The sequence below is a fragment of the Suncus etruscus genome, chromosome X (genome assembly GCF_024139225.1).
Source record: "Suncus etruscus isolate mSunEtr1 chromosome X, mSunEtr1.pri.cur, whole genome shotgun sequence".
Taxonomy (NCBI): Eukaryota; Metazoa; Chordata; class Mammalia; order Eulipotyphla; family Soricidae; genus Suncus; species Suncus etruscus.
In genome coordinates, this window is record NC_064868.1 from 112256606 (window position 1) to 112273510 (window position 16905).

At 41.9% G+C, this 16905-nt stretch overlaps 1 protein-coding gene across 1 annotated transcript in view; it reads left to right on the top strand.

Annotated features, from left to right (window-relative positions):
- Positions 1 to 16905, top strand: part of THOC2 (THO complex subunit 2) — a 131658-nt gene that overhangs the window by 7642 nt on the left and 107111 nt on the right. Inside the window, exon 2 of the mRNA XM_049767072.1 lies at positions 16038 to 16096. Coding sequence (XP_049623029.1) covers positions 16038 to 16096 — 59 coding nt within the window. The remainder of the gene's footprint in view (positions 1 to 16037; positions 16097 to 16905) is intronic.

Below are 16905 nucleotides of genomic sequence, written 5' to 3' on the forward strand. Positions count from 1 at the left end.
TCTCCTGAGCCTACCAGCAGTGATTCTTGAATGCAAAACAAGGAGTCACAGGCAGCTGAAGCTGTAAAACCAAAAAACAAAATACAAAAACCCAAAACTGAAAGAATTACTCTGTTAAGAGCCACAGAAATAATAGTACAGGGCTTGAGGCACTTTCGTTGCACAGGGCCCACCCTGGTTCAGTACTTGGCACTCTATATGTCTCCTCAAAGTTTCATCAGGAGTGATCCTTGAGAACCACTGGTGTAGCTTAAAAACAAAAAAACAAAAAGCATGTGGGGCTAGAGCAGTGACGCAGGGGTAGGGCGTTTGCCTTGTATGTGCTAACCTAGGATGGACTGCAGTTTGATCCCCTGGCATCCCATATGGTCCCCCAAGCCAGGAGTGATTTCTGAGTGCATAGCCAGGAGTAACCCCCGAGCGTCAGCGGGTGTGCGCCCCCCCAAAAAAAGACAAAAAAAAACCCCAAAGTATGTAATTGAGTTATTTAGGGAGAATAGTAGACCTAAATCTGCAGGAATCATAGGGGTTTTCAGTTTACTCCTACAAATACAAAAATATTTAGGCCAATAAAAGTGACTTGCTCCAATAACCTTCCAATGAATTCTTACTCAGTTTGGCCAAATCTTGGAGATATTAACAGTTCATGGCAAAATTATCTGCTTTGTGAATGACAAGATAGGATTGTATTTTAATTATTTCTTAAAATTTTATTTTATCGAGGGCCCGGAGAGATAGCACAGTGGCGTTTGCCTTGCAAGCAGCCCATCCAGGACCAAAGGTGGTTGGTTCGAATCCCGGTGTCCCATATGGTCCCCCGTGCCTGCCAGGAGCTATTTCTGAGCAGACAGCCAGGAGTAACCCCTGAGCACAGCCGGGTGTGGCCCAAAAAACAAAAAAAAATTTTATTTTATCGAAAAAATATTTTAATTATTTCTTTATGTCACTGATTGTACCATTGGAGAAGGCTGGATTTAGAGCACTGGCATGTCCCTCTTCCCTCTAGGATTATTGCAAAAGGCAGCATTAACTTTATGAAAATTTAGAGAAAATGACGCTATTGAGTTGATTAAGAAAGTACTTTCACCAAAAGAAACGAGTGCAAATGGAAAGATGATATATATGCTTGATATATTCTTTTTTTTCTAACCCCAGTGGTGTTTAGGGGTTATTCCTGGCTCTGCACTCAGGAATCACTCTTGGTGGGCTCGGGACCATATGGGATGCAGAGGATTGAATCCAGGTCAGCTGCATGCAAGGCAAGCTCCCTACTTGTGCTACTTGTGCAATTCTCCAGCCCAACTTGATATATTCTTATGTCAAAGACAACATTCTTCTGTACTGCTACTAATTCTGCTGCTTGTGAGACTCATAGAGTGAAGTTTTTTTAAGTTCAGGCAGGGCTGGAGCTTGTGACCAACTTGTGTTCAATCCCTGACACCCTGTAGAATCCTGTGAGAACTTTCAGAAATAATTTTCTAGTACAGAACAGGAGTTAACCCCTGAGCACCACCAGGTGTGGTCCAAAAAAAGCAAAAAACAAAAACCAAAGAACCCAAACTTTCAAGCAAATAATGGAAACAGTATTTAAATACTTATATGTATTTTTGTTCTTGTTTGTTTTGGGTGAGGTGTCACACCTGCTGTGCTTAGGATTTCTTCCTAGATCTCGATTTAGGGATTTGTCCTAAGCAGAGAGCACCTGCTGGTGTTTGGGGTAAACCATTTGTGTTGAGTGGGATTTGAACCCTTGTTGGTTGTATGCAAGACAAGTATCTTAAATCTATATTCTCTTTTTGGGGGACCCCACACCCATTGACGCTCATGGTTACTCCTGGCTCTGCAATCAGAAATCACTCCTGGCAGGCTTGGCTGTCTATAAGGGATGCCAGGGATGGAACCTGAGTCAGTGGCATGCAAGGCAAACTCTGTGCTATCACTCCAACCCCTTAATCCAGGGGTCCTCAAACTTTTTTACACAGGGGGCCAGTTCACTGTCCCTCAGACCATTGGAGGGTCTGACTATAGTAAAAACAAAACTTATGAACGAATTCTTTTTTTTTTTTTTTTTTTGGTTTTTGGGCCACACCCAGCGGTGCTTAGGGATTACTCCTGGCTGTCTGCTCAGAAATAGCTCCTGGCAGGCACGGGGGACCATATGGGACACCGGGATTCGAACCAACCACCTTTGATCCTGGATCGGCTGCTTGCAAGGCAATCGCCGCTGTGCTATCTCTCCGGGCCCATGAACGAATTCTTACGCACACTGCATATATCTTATTTTGCAATGAAGAAACAAAACAGATACAAATACAATATGTGGCCTGCGGGCCATAGTTTGAGGACCACTGCATCCTATATTCTTTCTGATCCTACACTTTACATATTCCTATATGTGTTTCAAAAGAGGTGCTAGATAAGGCATTATCTCTGATGGTCGTATTAAAGTAGATGACTCTGTTATTCATTAGGAGCTTTTTATATTCCAGACAAGGTTATGATAGATTTAACATATTTTGAGGAACAAGTTCCACTAGTATCTCAAAATATTGGAAGTCCTGTCTTGCTTTCAATTACTCTAGGAATGTACTTGAAAGTACTTGGAGTTAAAACGACCTGCTTACATGACAGGGCTCTCTGCATTGCCCTTTAATGGTGAGGTGAAACAAGAGGATGCTCCACATCCTGACTTCAATGTAGGATATGCAGGTTCCAGGATATTTAATACAGAAACATACCAACAACAGAGACCGTGTGAAAGATAAAAGTGTGTTGGCACTATAGACAATGTCTTGGATTGACGATCTAGCTTGCCTGGAGCCTAGAGTTGGTCTTATGCCAGGAAACTTCAGGGGTCGGGTCTCTTTGTATTTAGGCCTTTCCATTCCCCTTATATTTTGGTGGGCCTGTGCAAACAACAATTGCCACTCTAACACCGTTTTTACTGTGCTCCTTTGACTCTAATCCTTAAAAAAAATCCACTTAAAATTTGAGGTTAACTTAAGCTAATACGTATGTACATGGAAATGTAAAAAATACTATGCCTCTAATGTTTAAGGAGTTACGTAGGTTTTATGGCTTTAGATTGCCTTGTGTGCTGTTAAGAAATATAATGTGTTACAATCTGGGGACTTGAGGGACAAAGTAATTGTACATAAATTCTGTTTTATTTATCTTAATAATCTGTGGCTGAAACTTCAAAGTTACGATGTCAGCAAGGGGACTTCTTCTGAGAATTATGTTATGGGTGATTGTCCTTCCACTGTAACTTTACTTTGTCCTCTTTCTTTGCATCTTTGTTCTCATAATTAAAAATAATATTAAAAATATAATTGATTCAGTCTAAAACGTAGAAAAATATTGTAATGTCTATGTATTTGTCTCCCAGCTGAATATCAGTCTTGGGTTAGTGACAAAAGGCAAATCAAGGTAACTCAATTATATCTATATGTGGGAATGTATTAGTTTTGAGTAGATTTTGGCCACACATGGACTTTTTAAAGTTAGTTTTGAAACTAACTTTTGATTAAGCCGTTTTTCAGCTTATGATTTATCATGGCTTCTGATTCTACTCAAAAGACAAAGCCTGGAAGTTGACAATTGGTGTACTATTAAAGTTCTCATGTATTGATTTATTTCTTGTTCTGTTTTGGGCCACACCTGGTAGCACTCAGGGATTACTCCTTGCTCTGCACTCAGGAATCACTCCTGGTGAGTCATTTGGGGATCACATGGAATGCCAGGGATCAAATCCAGGTTGTCTGTGTGCAAGGGAAGTAGTGCCTTACCCACTGTACTCTTTCCAGCCTAGCCAGTGTTTTTTTAATTGAAAAAATATATGATAACAGATATAAATGAACACTTTACAAAGATGAAACTTAATAATAAAAAGTGAGCCTTCAAGAAAAATAGTAACTGATTTTTTGTTGTTGTTGTTGTTTTGGGTCACATCCAGCCACTCCTGGCTCTATGCTCAAAAATCGCTCCTGGGGTCCTGGCAGGCGCAGAGGACCATATGGGATGCTGGGATTCGAACCACCTACCTTCTGCATGCAAGGCAAATGCATTACCTCCATGCTCTCTCTCCAGCACCAGTAACTGATTTTTTTGTTTGTTTTTTGTTTTTTTGGGGGCCACACCCATTTGATGCTCAGGGGTTACTCCTGGCTAAGCGCTCATAAATTGCCCCTGGCTTGGGGGGACCATATGGGACGCCGGGGATAGAACCACGGTCCTTCCTTTGCTAGCACTTGCAAGGCAGACACCTTACCTCTAGTGCCACCTCACCGGCCCCCAGTAACTGATTTTTAAACAAAGATTTAATTTTGTCATTACTCTCCATTGACAAGGCCTGACTTGTCCTTTGATGTTTGAGAGACCATATCTATTGGTGCTCAGGGTCACTCTTGTCAGTGCTTTTTATTTTAAATTTGGATTTGGGCTATGGCCACACTGGATGATGCTGGGGCTACTCCTTCCTTCCTTCCTTCCTTCCTTCCTTCCTTCCTTCCTTCCTTCCTTCCTTCCTTCCTTCCTTCCTTCCTTCCTTCCTTCCTTCCTTCCTTCCTTCCTTCCTTCCTTCCTTCCTTCCTTCCTTCCTTCCTTCCTTCCTTCCCTCCCTCCCTCCCTCCCTCCCTCCCTCCCTCCCTCCCTCCCTCCCTCCCTCCCTCTTTTCTTTCTTTCCTTTCCTTTCTTTTCTTTTGTTTTCTGAGGCACAGCTGGCGGCACTCAGGTTACTCCTGGCTCTGCCCTCAGAAATTGCTCCTGGCAGGCTCAGGGGACCATATGGGATGCCGGGAACCGAACCTGGGTCCATCATGGGTTGGCTGTATCTAAGGCAAACTATTACTGCTCTGGCCCCTGGTGCTAGCTCTTAAACTAATGAGACACTTACATGCAAAATGCAAACTATGTTTTTAGCTCTTCGAAAGCTCTTCTGTTCCTGTTTATATTTCTTTATTTATAGGTTCTTTATATTGTCAGATTCTTTTTATTGATTACACTGTATGGCAAATGTCTGTTATAGAGTGTTGGGGAGGGTGCTTAGGAAGCCCAGAGTCCACTCCTAGCAATTCTGAGCCAATGTGGCTGACAGTTCAGATGCAAGGTCCTGGCAGTGTAGCTCAGTCTCTGTGTGGTGCTGGGGGGGGACACTAGGGCCACCACAGAAGTATTCAGAGGGACATGTGGTGTTGAGGTTGGAACTTTGGCTGCATGTTGCCAAAAGCAGGTATCTCTGAGCGGTCTCTTAGGCCCTTCAGTTTGGCCGGGGGTGCGGGGGGGTTGCATTTTCACTCTTTTGTTTTGGAGCCACACACACAGGTACATACAGGCTATACTTGGCTCTGCTTTGGGAGTCCATCCCAGGGACGAAACCTGGATTTTATACCAGCCATTTGCCCCCAAGCTAATAAATTATATTGGGCTCCAGTTTCTTGATTTTTTTTTTGAGAATTACTTTAAGCAATTTTTTTTCTCATTCTGGAATTTTTTTTCACACCAGGCTGTGCTCAGGTCTTACTCTTAGCTCAGTGCTCAGGTATGCAGTGCCATGGAAATTCACAACCTGCTGTGATATTTCTCTGGTCCCACCATCCTGTGATTAATTAATTACCAACGTTTTTCTGGAAAAAGTTTAGCTTCTCCTTTGTGATATTTATCAACTTGGAGTTGATTTTTTTTATGTATGGTGAAAGGAAGGGGTTGGAATATATTGCTGTGGTTGATAAAGATGAAGTAAATGTAGCCTCACATAAACAAATAGTTGGCAATAGGAGGACTATAGTTTTTTTGGGGGGGCATATCACACCTGGCAGAGCTCAGGACTAACCCGTTTCTTTTTTTAATATAAATCTTTTTTTGGTGATTTTTGGGGCACACCTGGCAGTGCTCAGGGGTTATTCCTGGCTCCACGCACAGAAATTGCTCCTGGCAGGCACGGGGGACCATATGGGATGTCGGGACTCGAACCAATGACCTCCTGCATGAAAGGCAAACGCCTCACCTCCATGCTGTCTCTTTGACCCCTTTTTTAATATAAATTTTTATTTAAGTGTCATAATTACAAGCATGCTTGTAGTTGGGTTTCAGTCATAAACAGAATACCCCCCTTCACCAGTGCAACTGGTGAATTCCCACCAATGACCCTCTCCTTCCCCGCCCCTGCCTTAATTTTAAAATTATTTAATTTTAGACAGCTTATACTTGAGTCTGTTTATATTTTCTAATTGTTGTAGGGACCACACTGGTGGTGCCACAGGCCCAAATTTGGTGGTGCACAGGTGGTCTTGTGGTGCTGGGGACCAAACCCAGGGCTTCACACATGCAAAATTTTTGCTCTACTATGAGTCATTTTTCTGACTCTTATTTTTGTTTATTTGTAAGCTTTTCGATATTGTGACCATATCTGGAGGTGCTCAGGGCTTATTCCTGACACTGTAATCAGAGTTCATGCCTGACAGTGCTTAGGATTATATGCATTGTTGGCAATCAATCCTGAATCAGTTGCAGCCAGGCGAGAGCCTTAATCTCTGTAATATCTCTGGCCCTTTAGTTTTTACTTATTTGTGCCTTTTGTTTACATTTAGAGTAATTGATGATGACAGCTTAAGATTGCTATCTTATTTAGTATGTCTTGTAGCTGTTTGGATATTTGTAGTGCTGTGCTTTGATTTATTTTTCATTTTCTTGTTTTGGCATAGACCACCTGGTGCCTCGAAATAAATTTGGTGTCTCCACAAGTGAAGCCTTTGCACTGTTGCCTTTTACACTGTTTAGCTTTTGTCTCTTTTTTCTAAAGTTTAATACTTTAATCGGTCTGCCATAAAGGCCCCCACACTGGCCAGCCAGGGCCATCTCCAGACGGAGATGATCCCCACCCAAGGTCATGCAGAATATTATACAGGAAAAGGATATAGGGAGATTCTAGCTTTCTGATGATACTTAAAAAAGATTGGCTGTTGTCTAGGAGTACCTTCCTACGACTCCCTTGTCCTTCCCTGATAGGTTATCTGGTATGGCCAGGTAGCTTGGGGTGGGGTCTATGGAAATAGGCTTTACACCACATGGTTCTTAAAAGATGGAGTCTCTTCCTGCTCAGAACTTGAGAAGAAGCCTGCCATGTGGCTTTTACAAAATGGTGTCCCTCATTCAGAATTCAGGTCCCAACATTCCCTCTTCTTTTTATGCACCTGAGTCAAATCTTTGACTCCTTGAGATTCCTCATCTTTGTCCCTACTTGTGGGCACACACTGGGACCTTAGCACAAGCATCTTAACTGCACTTATGCTTGCCTGTAAAGCAGGTAAGGAAATTAATTATGCAAGAACCTACTGAGAGGATCATTAAAAAATGAACAGTGGCCTAGCCAGGGCTGTTATCAAGGAATATTTTCCAGGATGATTGATCAAACCACTGTTCATAACAGGAGGCAGAGCCTTTCTGTTGCCTTTACTGCTCCTGAAAACTAGCCTTTACCTGCTACTGGTGTTTCAAGAAAGACCCTGGTTTTGTTAGCATAGAAACAGTGTTTCCCCAGAGCCTAGGTCTATTCCCGCCTATTCTGGAAAGCAACTTCTAACATCCTGATCATCCACTTGATGGGAGAGTTCAACTTCTTTTCTGTATGACACCTAGGGTGAGAGAATGATGTAAAACTTATCTGGGCCTGGCAGGGCTGGAGAGATAGCATGGAGGTAGGGTGTTTGCCTTGCATGCAGAAGGATGGTAGTTTGAATCTCGGCATCCCATATGGTCCCTCCCCCAAGCCTGCCAGGAGTGATTTCTGAGCGTAGAACCAGGAGTAACCCCTGAGTGCTGCTGGGTATGATTCCCCCCCAAAAGAAAACCAACCAAAACCTTATCTGGGTTTGCAGAAAACGGTGGAAAATAGACACTTGATACACAAAGTCATATCCCATTTAGCCTTGATGGGTATTATTTCCCCATGCAACTATATTGGCCTTTACAGTCCCATTGCAATCAATATTCCAGGTAAGGGGAGGGGACCTTGGTGGCTCCTCCAGGGGTGGGTAAGAGGCACATGCCCAAGCCTTGTATTCCCTGCAGGGAGGTCCTCCCCTCAGTCCAGGGGCAGCCAGAGTGTTTGGACCACTGCTTTCATTATTATGGTCCTGAGTTGGGTTATGGGGCTTACACTGGCACCTAAGGCAGTTAAGCTGCTGACCCTCTCCTTATTTGCCTTAACTGATGCTCCCTTCTAGAGTTAGTATGGGTACATTCTCTTGAAGGCCCTGCTAATATTTGGGCCAGACAGCTCAAGTTAACAGCACTCCCAAAACTCTGCTGAGACCTCCATCCTTAGCCTCAGGTTCTAGCTCCCTCTGTGCTGCCAGTTGGCTTCCCTGACACATGCTTATACCTTGAGAAAATCCATGATAGCACAGCGGTGTTTGCCTTGCAAGCAGCCGATCCAGGACCAAAGGCGGTTGGTTTGAATCCTGGTGTCCCATATGGTCCCCCGTGCCTGCCAGGAGCTATTTCTGAGCAGACAGCCAGGAGTAACCCCTGAGCACTGCTGGGTGTGGCCCTAAAACCAAAAAAAAAATCCCTCTCCCCACATTTTGGGGAGCTTCGTTCTGTACAAGCATAAAATGAGAATGCTCTTGGGGCAACTTCCCTATCTCAGTACCAAACCCATGGATTGGTATCCTTTTCTTTTAACACTTACATCTCAGTAGGAGCAGATTTTGTAGAGCACAACCATAAACACCAAACAAATCACACCAAGTCAAAGTTTAGGGGAGGGTGACAGTCTGACCCACAAACCCGATCCACAGTCTGGGTAAGAGGGTGTTCATTCTTGCTGGTCGTTCTGCAGTCACTGCACAGTCATGGCCACAGTAAGCAGGAGCACCTGGACTATCTGTCTTCTGTCCTGGTCTTGTGGGCTGAGACAGCTGGATCTGCAGGGGGTCCTTATTCAGATTGATTCCACCTTAAAGTAAAAAGAGGTTCCTGTTTCCTCTTCAATTCTGCAACTTAAACAGCTGTTGGGATTGAGAGAACAACATAGATCCCTAAACTCAGTTGCCTTTCCTGCACTGGGTCAGACAGAGATGAAGAAATCCCATTCCCAGTGATAATTCTCTTACCCTTAACAGTACCAAGGGAAGCCATAATTTTTGCTCCTTTCCTTAAACCACCTATTCTTGTTAAATGTCAGTGTCCAGTTAATTCTTGCTACTTGCCCCAACCTCTGGGATAGATAGGCATAGTGTAATTTCCAATTATAAATGGCCTTGGCTTGTTGAATCCCCGTAGCCCTTCTTTGCCCTTATTCCCCTGGAAGCTGTCCTGATTACCTTTCTGCTCCATATTTTTTCTAGAGATTTCACCATCTTAGAAGTCATTAAAAGTGAATGTGGCCAAAGGTGTGTTTCTATAATTTCTTCAGACTGGCAAAGGACTGTAGTCTCTCCCTAAAAAGGGGTGAAATCGCATGCTACCGCAAATGAGCAGTTAAGTGGTTCAGTTCTGCAGTTTCAACACTTGAGAAGGATCGGATCAATTAGACGGGAATATTACTTAAACTAATCAGGCCCTGGAGCAGTAAATGGTACAGCTCTGTCCTTATCTGTAACAGTAGCACAGAAGTTAGACAACAGAAATGAAAGCATCATAGCATTATCAATAAACACAGCTGAGTTACTACTTCTGTCCAGGCTAAGTTTTCGCTGGTAAAGTTCTAGCCAGACTAAAGATTGCATTTACAGCTTTTAGTTCTTCATGATCTGGTCTATTACAACCAGTAAGTTACATTGAGTAACATAGGTTACCCAAAAGAAGTAGGCCTTAATTTAGGCTCACTAGAATACATTTAATTTTAATCAGCTACAGAAAATAGTTTTTCTCTACACCGTCACCTTAAACCTTGGCAAGATAATTGAGTAATTGGCTTGTTCTTTTGCATAAACACAGCAATATTGGAGAAATCTCCATCTGGGACACCCCATTATTTACAGAGAATTTCTGAGGATTGGTCAATAAAAAGTTTTATTGACCAGTAAAGGCACTAGTATTTTACCTGTCATGTCACGGTCACCCAGATGTGGCTGATGTAAAGATGAGGTGGTCAGTTCAGCACGATGATCTGAAGGATGGCCTTGGGCATCATACCCTCTGTAAAAGTATCCTGAGGTTGCCTGACCTACCCCTCTTCAGGGTTGGGAGAGATCCTGACTCTGGAACTTTCCTTGAGGCTGAGAGCAGAGCCCAGGCTGTGGTCAGTCGGTGCAGATCCAGAAACTCCTAGAAGATCTCTGATTTCCTCACTCAGACCATTCCACTTCGGTGGCTTCCCTCAAGGTTGTCCCAGTGAATTCATGGAACCTAGGAGCCTTCCTGGTGACAGAGTCATCGACATTCAATCCCAGGAGAGACCCCAAATGTTAGGGTCTGGAGTAGAAGGACTAGACCACACAACTGGAAATAAAGTTGAATAAAGTTGATACTTTAATTCGTCTGACAACAAGACCCCATTCTGGCCAGCCAGGGCCATCCCTTGAAGGAGATGAGCCCTTTTGCTTCTTCTTACCTTCCTACTTTTTGTCTCCTGCCCTGTCTTGTGCTGGAGACAGCCCAAGGTCTCGTGTATGCAAGACTAGTGTTGTGCCACATCCCTAGTGCCTTGTCTTTCTCATTTTAAGTTACTTTCCTTGTTAAATTGGTGCATGTATACAATGTTTTATAGTTATAGCATTTATTCTGTTAATAATTTCAATTGTATACAAACACTGCATATTTACTACATCTATTTTTTAGCTGCAAAGTGATATTTGGGAATTTCTCAAGGCCCTTTCCTGAAGGTGCTCAGAGGGACTATGTAGTGCCAATGATTGAAACTGGGGTTCCAGTGTTTAAACTTGCACTAAAGCCCTTTTAGCTGTGTCTCTGGAATTCCTGATTTGATGATTTCATTGATATTTTGCTTATCTAGCAAGTTGGTCCCAATTTTCAGAGGACAACTTTTCTGGAAATAATCATGTTTGGAGTGTATTTTTTCCTTTCAATACTTAATATAATTAGTATCATCATACTACAATGTTTATAAATGCATTGTATATAAATGTTTATAAACTTATGAAATTTAATTAAAAATCAACCATACAAAGTGTTTCTTGCAGCACTTGCCTATGTTGTATTTTTTTGTTTTGGGGAATAACTTGTGGTGCTCAGGGCTATTTGTGCTCAGGGATCAGTTCTGGTCCTGTTCTGGGGGACCATATACACTGCCTGGATTCAAACCAATTTTGTGGGTGAGAGCTACATAGTCCAAGTGGTTAGGACTCTTTTCTTTTGTGTGCCTGACCTGGGTTTCATCCCCAGTATTTCATATGGTCCCCTGAGCAGTGCCAGCAGTGATTCCTGTGTGCAGAGCAGAGAGTATCCTCTGGACACAGCCAGGTGCAGCCCAAAACCAAAAGTAGGATTGTGGCCACAGCCACAGTCTTTATTCTTTTTACAGTTTCTCTCGCATATCCATGTTTCCTTTCTTGGGTGGAAAATGGGTATTGAGTGTAAAAAGTTTAAAAAGCCCAATCTTAAGTCAGGCTAGACAAACCATTCCCCCTGATACACACAGACCCTTAAATGATGGGGGCTGCTATACTGTATTGGTTACTGTTGCACTAGTATTTTAGCTAGCTGCAGCTTGCCAGCCATATCTTTTGTTCTCAGCAGATCCTGGCCATACAGAGCAGCATTTGTCAACTCCCCTAGAAGCCACTAACATACCCTGAAGTGGGAGGGGCACTCCTTGAGTGAAAATTTTATAGCTAGGTACTGAAACTAGTACAGGGGGCCACAGAAAGAAAACAGGTTGGAAGAGGTTCTTGGTTGGAAAAGAATTGAGAAACACTGACAGAATCTTTGTTGTAAGATGTTTGAGAAGGAAACTAGTCCCTCAAGCAACCACCCACTTTCCCATCTCCCACCCTTCTGTCTACTGGTCAGAATGTTAAATACACACTGCTTTTCTCCTCAGGGAGAATTTGTGGGCTAGGAATCAGCTTACAGTTGGTGGTGTGGTGCCAGGAGAAAGGACTATTGTGAGGGGGTAGCCCAGATTTTCTACTGATTTTGATGTAGCTGGTTATTGTGTACTTAAAATGATTGCTGAATTTGTCATAAAGATAATTTGTATGTGTATTAAGGAGGAAGGAATACCTGGGGCTTCCTATTGCAGTTTTGCTGGTGCCACTCTTATTACAGCCACTCTTAGAGTTTTGTGAGTGGTCATAAAAAGTGCTAGTGAAGAATCGATACCCAATCTACAACAAGTTAGACACTTATACTAGCAGCCCGGGGGCTAAGGGAGAGGGATAGGGATGCAAACTGGGAACAGGGTGGGGTGGGGGCAAGGGAGGACAACTTTGGTGATGGGAATTCCCTGGTTCATGTTAATATGTACCTAAAATATTACTGTGAAAGATTTGTAATCCACTTTGGTCAAAATAAAAATTATAATTAAAAAATGTTAGTGAAACAGTTTGGTGACATGACACTGGCTTTTTTCCTTTTCTGTGACTTTTTTTTTGATTTTTGGGGCACACTCAGTTAAGTTTAGGGATTACTTCTGGCACCACTCTCAAGAATCACTCCTGGGCTCCCAAGCGATAGGGTGTTTGCCTTGCACACGGCCGATCCAGGACAAACCTGCGTTCCATCCCTGGCATCCCCCAGCCAGGAGCAATTTATAAGCCTACAGCCAGGAGTAACCCCTGAGTGTCACTGGGTGTGACACAAAAACAAAACAACAACAACAACTCCTGGCAGGCTTAGGAATCTTAACTTGGATTATCTGCATTGTCTTTTCAGTCCTCTTTCTTTTGACTTTTTTTTTGTATTTTCACACCTGTTAGTGCACAGGGATTCTTGGCACTATGCTCAGAGTTCACTGCTGGTGGGTTTTGGAGGACCCTATGGGGTATTGGGAATCAAGCCCGGTTGCCTGTGTACAAGACAAGTGCCCTACTTGCTGTACTATTGCTCCAGCTCCTCCTTTTATTTCTTAGTTTCTTTTTTTTTTTTTTTTTTGTGGTTTTTGGGTCACACCCGGCAGTGCTCAGGGGTTATTTCTGGCTCCACGCTCAGAAATTGCTCCTGGCAGGCACAGAGGACCATATGGGGTGCCGGGATTCGAACTGATGACCTCCTGCATGAAAGGCAAACGCCTTACCTCCATGCTATCTCTCCGGCCCCTATTTCTTAGTTTCTTATTTCTTAGAAGAGTTCAGTGAAGAATGTTTGGTGCTACTACCTTGACACAGGTGCCTAGGTGCCAGCCAGCTTCCTTAGCTTATTTTGAGATTTAAAACTATTAACTGGTACTGGAGCCGTGGCACAAACAGTAGGGCATTTGCCTTGCATGTGCTGACCTAGGTTGTACTGCAGTTCGATCTCCCGGCATCCCATATGGTCCCCCAAGCTAGGAGTAACCCCCTGAGTGTCACCAAGTGTGGGCTAAAAACCAAAAAAAAAAAAAACCCAAAACTTTATATTAAAGTACCATGATTTGCATTATTAGTACAATAGAAAAGAAAACGAAAGATGCAGTTCAGATTTATCAGAAGTCCAGGAAGTGTTTTGGGGGCCAGGTATCAGGAAGGGCCATAGTACGGTCTAGAACTCAATATATATATATATATATATATATATATATATATATATATATATATATATATATATATATATATCAGGAAGAATCTCCAGAGGGATGGATAAATACATAGTACTTATTTATACAAAGTGTCTTGGAATTGGGAGTTCCTGGTCTACACTACCATAATTACCATTGTGGCCTGGACAATACAGGGGATAATGTTCTTGCCTTGCACTTTGGCTGACTCAATTATTCTCAGAACTGCATATGGTTTTCTAATCACCTCTAGAAGTGATCCCTGAGCATAACCTGGATAAGCCCTGAACACTGCCAAGTGTGGCATAATTCCTGCTCCTAAAAAAAGCTCAGAATTGTTGTTTTATCAAATTATAATAGTTCCCTTCTATGACTATTTTTCTGGAATATTTTTTGTTTTGATTTGGTGTTTGAGCTACACCTGGTGGTGCTCCAGCATTATTCCTGGCTCTATGATAGGTGGATTGTGCGATGTTTGGGATCATGTAAAGCTTTGTACTCTATTAAATATCTTCCTGGTCCTAAGAGTCTTTTTCAGTTTATATTTTTAGAAGGCCAGTCTTTTAAAATTTTTGTCACACCCTGCAGTGCTCAGGTATACAACTTTCTTTACATTTAGGAATCACTCCTGGCAGGCTCAGGGGACCATATGTGGTGCTGGGGATTGAACTTCAGGTCTACTGCATAACAGGTCAAGTGTCTAACCTATCACTCTGGTCTCATTTTCAGGGTGGGGCTACACCCAGAGATATTCAGGGGTTACTTGGGACCATCTGGATTGCAGAGAATCAAATCCAGGTTGGCTAAGTATAAGGAAAATGCCTTGTACTATCACTCAGTCCCCATGATTTAGCGACCATTGTATTTTGCTGATTAAAAGTCAATGCAGGGGCTGGAGAGATAGCATGGAGGTAAGGCGTTTGCCTTTCATGCAAGAGGTCATCGGTTCGAATCCCAGCGTCCCATATGGTCCCCCGTGCCTGCCAGGAGCAATTTCTGAGCATGGAGCCAGGAGTAACCCCTGAGCACTGCCGGGAGTGACCCAAAAACCACAAAAAAAAAAAAAAAAAAAAGTCAATGCAAAGCCACATACATAGGTATGCATTTTCCCACTATGTTCAACTCCTGTCTTACACCCATTGACAGAAATTCACTTGAATGTGAGAGATTCTTTACCATTGCTCTATATCCCTTTTTAATCCAAGAGTGTTTTAGTATTTATTTGCACTGCCAGGAATCTAATCTAGAGTCTCATACATGCAAGGCAAATAAATTGCTGAACCACCCAAGAGTTAAAAAAAGTAAATGCAGTTTGAATTTTGAATAGATATTTTCTTTTTTTTTTGTTTTGTTTTGGTTTTTGGGCCACACCCGTTTGACGCTCAGGGGTTACTCCTGGCTATGCGCTCAGAAATCGCCCCTGGCTTGGGGGGACCATATGGGACGCTGGGGGATCGAACCGCGGTCCATCCTATGCTAGCACTTGCAAGGCAGACACCTTACATCTAGCGCCACCTTCCCGGCCCCTGAATAGATATTTTCAATGTCTATTTCAAATGCCTATTAAGTGATTTTACTGTGGGTATGGATGTGGGGGATTTGGGCCATATCTATCTGTGTCCAGGGCTTTCTCCTGGCTCTGTTCTGGGATTACTCCTTGAAGTGCTGCAGGGGGCGGGTCGTCATATATTGAGTCTGGGACTACCTGGTCAAGCATGTACAAGGCAAGCATTGTACTTTCTATCTTATCTCTCAGAGACTCCCTTCAAGTAGGTACTTTTTTTTTGTTTTGGAGCCACACCCTACTGTCCTTGCAAACTCATGGCTCTGCTTAGGGATCACTCCTAGCAGGGTTTAGGGAACCTCATGTGATGTCAGGATAGAAACAAGCTGTCCACTGGTCAGGCAAACACCTTAATCCTGTACTTTTTCAAGACCTAAGTCTACGACCTGTTCATATATGATAAGGAGAATGAATGCCTGATTTTTTCTTTGCCAGTTTAAAAAATAATAAATTATATATTAGCATCTTTCAATTCTGACTAAGATTTTGGGGAGGGGCTGGAGATAAAGCATGGAGGTAAAGCATTTGCCTTGCATGCGAAGGTCAGTGAAGGTCAGTGGTTCCAATCCCGGCATCCCATATGGTCCCCCCCCAGCCTGCCAGGAGTGATTTCTGAACGTTGAGCCAGGAGTAAACCCTGAGCGATGCAGGTGTGACCCCCCCCAAAAAAAAGATTTTTGGGATTTATTCTTATAAACTAATGGACTTGAACATCTGATATATTTCCACATATTTTATTTGTTGCAATTTTTCTCCGAGGATCTTCTGTGGTAGGATTGGAAATTAATACAGATTACATCTTTCTTTTTATTCTAGTTTGCTTTTATGCCGGATCCTTAGTGAAAATAAAAGCCATGATAGTTCAACTTATAGAGGTAAGTTATTAGTATACTAATAAATATAATATATAATAATGTTATTAATAAAATGATATAATTTAGTAGTATATTAATAAATATACTAATTAGCTTGTTTAAAATATTTTCATTTTTTTAATGAATGAAAACCTATTTGGAATTGATTAAGACAGTATCCTAATTTTATTAAATTGTTATGAGTAAAAACAAGGTTTATGGCTTGGTATTTCATATTATATAAGCTTTTCTATTAATATGTAGGTAGGATTAAATACTGCATTTCTATATATGGGTGTTATGTGATTTGAGTAATAGTTGTATAATGTTTTGACTTATAATTATTTTGTATATTTAAAGTTCAGCATTTGCTAACTTTTACATTATACAGAATATGAACAAAAGAAAAATGTCAGCATGGAAATGAAAGTTATTTTGATTTTGTTTATTCTAGGAAATTTCCAGAAACTGAGGTTCAGTGTTTTTACTAAAGCTGGTTATGTTTAGGTGGTGTCTGGGGAGCTTGTTAAAGGTAGTTGTCATAGAAAACGTTAAAAGCAAATGAGTTGTTTACTGCATTTGTAAATGTGATTTCTTAATAAAATGTTATGTAAATAAACAGGATATAAATTTTAGTTACTTTAAAGAATTTTACTATTTAACATCATTAATTTAAAATTAGACACATAAAAAATAAAATTAGGCCATGAATTTAGAGTGACGAAGCAATTGTATTTAGTAAAGCATTTTAAAATGTAGCTTACATTGGTTGTAGATGCAATAGCACATTACTTAATCTTTTAATAATAATTTTTATAGTATAGCCAATG